The sequence below is a fragment of the Leiobunum rupestre genome, chromosome 11, assembly GCF_980474605.1.
Source record: "Leiobunum rupestre chromosome 11, qqLeiRupe1.1.hap1, whole genome shotgun sequence".
In the NCBI taxonomy this organism is placed as follows: domain Eukaryota; kingdom Metazoa; phylum Arthropoda; class Arachnida; order Opiliones; family Sclerosomatidae; genus Leiobunum; species Leiobunum rupestre.
In genome coordinates, this window is record NC_143394.1 from 12,639,198 (window position 1) to 12,643,182 (window position 3,985).

Sequence of the window (3,985 nt, forward strand, 5' to 3'; positions counted from 1 at the left end):
ATACAATTTCTGTTTTTATGAAAGCTGGAACCTTTCGCGTGTGGAGTGCGCTTGCGAAACTAGATCGGTGTCTCGCGTCTAGCAACGATCAAATCCACCTAGATATTTTCAGGCCCAAGCCAAAGTTTCGCGCCCGACGTCAACCCACGTGATGGCTATCAGCGAATGAGGAAGTAGTTGCGATTGCTTACGCAATACCCGGTGACCGTGTGACGGCTTTGTTTCCTAATTCCTTAGCTAGTCAACCAAAATGGATGAGACCAAATCATTTACAAAAAAACAGCAAAAGGAATATGAAAGAAAATTAAAGGAAGATAAAAAGAGAAAAGACATAGAATTAAAGAATAGATTCATTAGTTTTGTAAGGGAGAAAGAAATTATTTGGAATAAGAAATTGAAAGAACATAGAGATAGAGATGCAGTTGATGTGGCTTGGAATGAATTAAGTGAGACCATGCAAATGCCAAGTAAGTGAAGTTTACGTAAAGTATCATTACTATATTTTCATATTGTTCCATAAATTTTAGAGGAGGATATAAAAAAAGCATGGAAATCTCTAATTGATCAATTCCGAACTCATATAAATTCAATTAAAAGTGTGAAATCTGGAGACCCCTACGACAAGGAAAAACAATTTGAAAGCGTTCAGTGGCCTCATTTTCAACAATTACTCTTTTTAAAAGACACAATAGAAACTGAAATTTTAATTAACACGTTCCTTTCTCTAGAACTTTTTCAAACTTCGCTTTTTTTCATGACAATGCAAACCAGTCTACGCAAATTGCCAATTGTAATAGTCAAGAATTAAACATAGTATTACAAATTTTCTGAATTTATTAACCGTAGCAACCAACAACTTTTAAAATTAAATTGGATTTTCTGTTAACTATTCCCAATTTTAATTACTTAAAAATGTATATACAGTTAAATTTCGTTATGTCAATTTCAGTTAATTGTGATAGTTAAGATAAATAGGAGAATATAGCTATGCTATAAAAAATGAAGACTTAAAAACATAAACTAATTTCAATTATTTATTTTTTAAGTAATTTTATTTGAAGTTAGTTTTTGGGTGGTGCCTTGGGTATTAGCCTAGCTGATTATTATTATTATTATTATTTATTAAAAGAAATTGAAAGTTAAATAATAAAATTTGAAATATGGCAATTGTACTTTTTTAAATATTTTAATAGCTTTATGATACTTATTGACTTATGGTAAAGTTTTCAAATATAAACCCTGATTTTTAGGAATACAATAGCATTCCATATGTTATTGATCTAATACGGACTGAGGACCAACACTCCCTGTCTTTTGCCAGTGGCAATACTGCGATAAACAATTTGTCTACTCTGAACTCTGTAGAAAACAACTTGCCAACTCCGAACTCTATCGAAAATAGTGGGCCTTCCTCAAACTCAATAGAAAACCACATTTCTTTTCCAAAATCAATGGAAAGCAACTTGTCTACACCAACTTCATCGGTGAAAATCAATTTTGCAATACCAAGAAGTGCAGACACTGCAACCAATTCTAGTGCCCAGTGTCCTCAAAAAATAAAAAACCAAAGAAAAGGCCACATGAAGATGAAACTACATTAATTTTAGATGAATTGTCTGAATTAAATAAGTACTAAATTTCTGCTACGAAAGTTATGATACCATTATTAAAACATTTCATTTTTAGACAAATTGATAACTCTCAAGATGACTGTTCAAAATTTGGCCATTATATTGCAGCCATGGAGCGACGGGTAAACTAATAATTAAAATCTTATGAAAATAGTTTAATTTTGTAAAAAAAAATTTACAATAAAGGTTTTAATAAAATACAAATAAGAATTAATATTTCCGGTCTAATCACACCAGTCGTTATATCCCATTGCCAGTTAACCTCTCCTTCTTTGCTAATAAAATAGTCAGCAAATAACTCCCTATTATTTCGTGCAATATCCCTGTAATTGCGTGCGGATGTTGGCGTGATGTTTCGAAATGCATTCGCCGGATTTTGTCTTAGCTCGTCGTGAAAATACCCTTCAACTAATTGACCATTTTCATTCAAATGGTCAGAATAATCTTGAGGGCAATAAACTTTCGTACTGTTTTTTTCTTCACTCATTAAAAAATTGTGAAGAGCTACAGTAGCTTTCACTACATTATCGGCATTTTCTGGCACCATATAGATACAGGATCTAAATATCCTCCACCGTGCTGCTAAAATACCGAATGCATTTTCACTACAGCGCCTGCGTAAGATCAGTTATTTATTTTTTACAAAAGGGTGGTTTATATCCACGTGCGAATACTCGACTCGAAACTTGAAAACCCAAATCGAAAAACTCGAAAACAAAATAGAGTACTCATTTGAGACCTAGGCTTATTTTTTCGAGTTCTCGAAACGTTTATTTTATCCAAGGCATCACTCGCGAGTTTTGAAAAAACCGCCAAACAACGCCCATTTTCGGTTTTTTTCCGTGGCCCCGCCCAAAGACCTTGATTGGATATGATTTTTTAAACATGAGCCATATGAAAATGAAACCTGACTCAGAGCGCCCTGCTATTGAGAACAGTTTGTATGTTCTACTCAAGCTAATACTTAACTGTTAGAGTACTCGAAATCCTTTTTTAAAATAAGCCTAATTACTCGAAAACTCAGGAAAAAATAAAACTCGACTCGAAACTCGATAATGTAAATTTTAGAAACTCGACTCGAACCCGTAAAATCGAAACTCGCACGGTACTAGTTGTTTATTAGGTTTTTTTTAATAAAATTGAGAGCCATACCTTGCTCGACTTAGCCTATAATTAAAAATTCTAGATTTTGTTGTAAGAAAATCTCTCGCATACGGTTTCATAAAATTCGGCAGGAGCTGAAATGCTTCGCCACCAACCAGAACATGTGGCGCTAACTTGTTTGTTCCTGGTAAAGGGAAGTCAGGTGGAAAATCTAGTGATCCAGCTTCTAATGCCTGACCGAATTCAGACGCTTTGAATACACCACCATCGGATGTAGAGCCATAAGCACCAACATCGACAGTTATAAATTTGTAACTGGCGTCTACTACTGCCATTAAAACAATGGAATTAAATCCCTTAATTTGATAAGGAATTAACGTTAATTATAACAGAAAATTTAGTAATTCTAAAGTATAAAATACCTTATAATTGTGGTAGAGTGACCCTGTGTTGGGGGGTTGAGCAATCATGATGCGCTTTCCATCAACGGCCCCGCAACACATTGGATAGTTCCATTTCTCTAAATATTCAGCAGCAGCCATTTTCCACGTTTGAGCAGTGGCTTGCTTAAAGATTTCAATTCTTACTAAAGTTAATTTAACACTACATCTATTTTATAATTACTGGCAAGTAAATTGGCTGGAGAACTTTCCAAAAGACCTGACACGTTTGCTTAATTACATTGTAAACGGTGGTCTTTGCCATCCGAAAACAATACGCCATACTCGAATAGGAATTACCGGTTGCCAGAAACCTAAATATATTTTTAAGAAAATTACATTTTTATTTTATTTGTTTTTATAGATTTACCTCAAGCTTAATGCGAGTTTTTCAGCAGGTGAAATAAGGTCAGATCTCGAAAAACATGTTGATTTTAAATATGGTGAAACTAATGATAACAATTGGTCAAACATTCTTGTGTAATTTCTGAAGTAAAGGGGGTCTGTTTCTCTCATTGACTTTAACTTAAATTTTTTAAAAAGGAAATTATTTATATTGGGAAAAAATAACCCAACTTTACTTCCGATATACTTACAAGAGTTTCAAAATCTCCTTCAGTTTTTCTATTTAACCAAATTGGGTGAACCCACCATTTTTTCTGCTTATAAACGCGTTTCTTATTCTTTTTCTTACCTTTAATTACAATTAAAAGCTTTAATAACGCAATTTTTTTCCTAATAAGTAAAACCTTCATATCTTTAACCGCCATGTTTATTTTCAAATTACGCGGCTCGCTAAAAATCTCTCGT

The 3,985-nt window shown here is 33.5% G+C and overlaps 1 protein-coding gene across 1 annotated transcript; it reads left to right on the plus strand.

The window, feature by feature from the left end:
- Positions 1-250: 250 nt before the first annotated feature.
- LOC149921371 (uncharacterized) lies at positions 251-1,268 on the plus strand. Its single transcript, XM_090162166.1, has 3 exons — positions 251-467; positions 528-813; positions 1,251-1,268. The coding sequence occupies exons 1-2, from the start codon at positions 251-253 to the stop codon at positions 806-808; spliced, it is 498 nt and encodes a 165-aa protein (XP_090018292.1). The 3' UTR covers positions 809-813; positions 1,251-1,268.
- Positions 1,269-3,985: the final 2,717 nt, after the last annotated feature.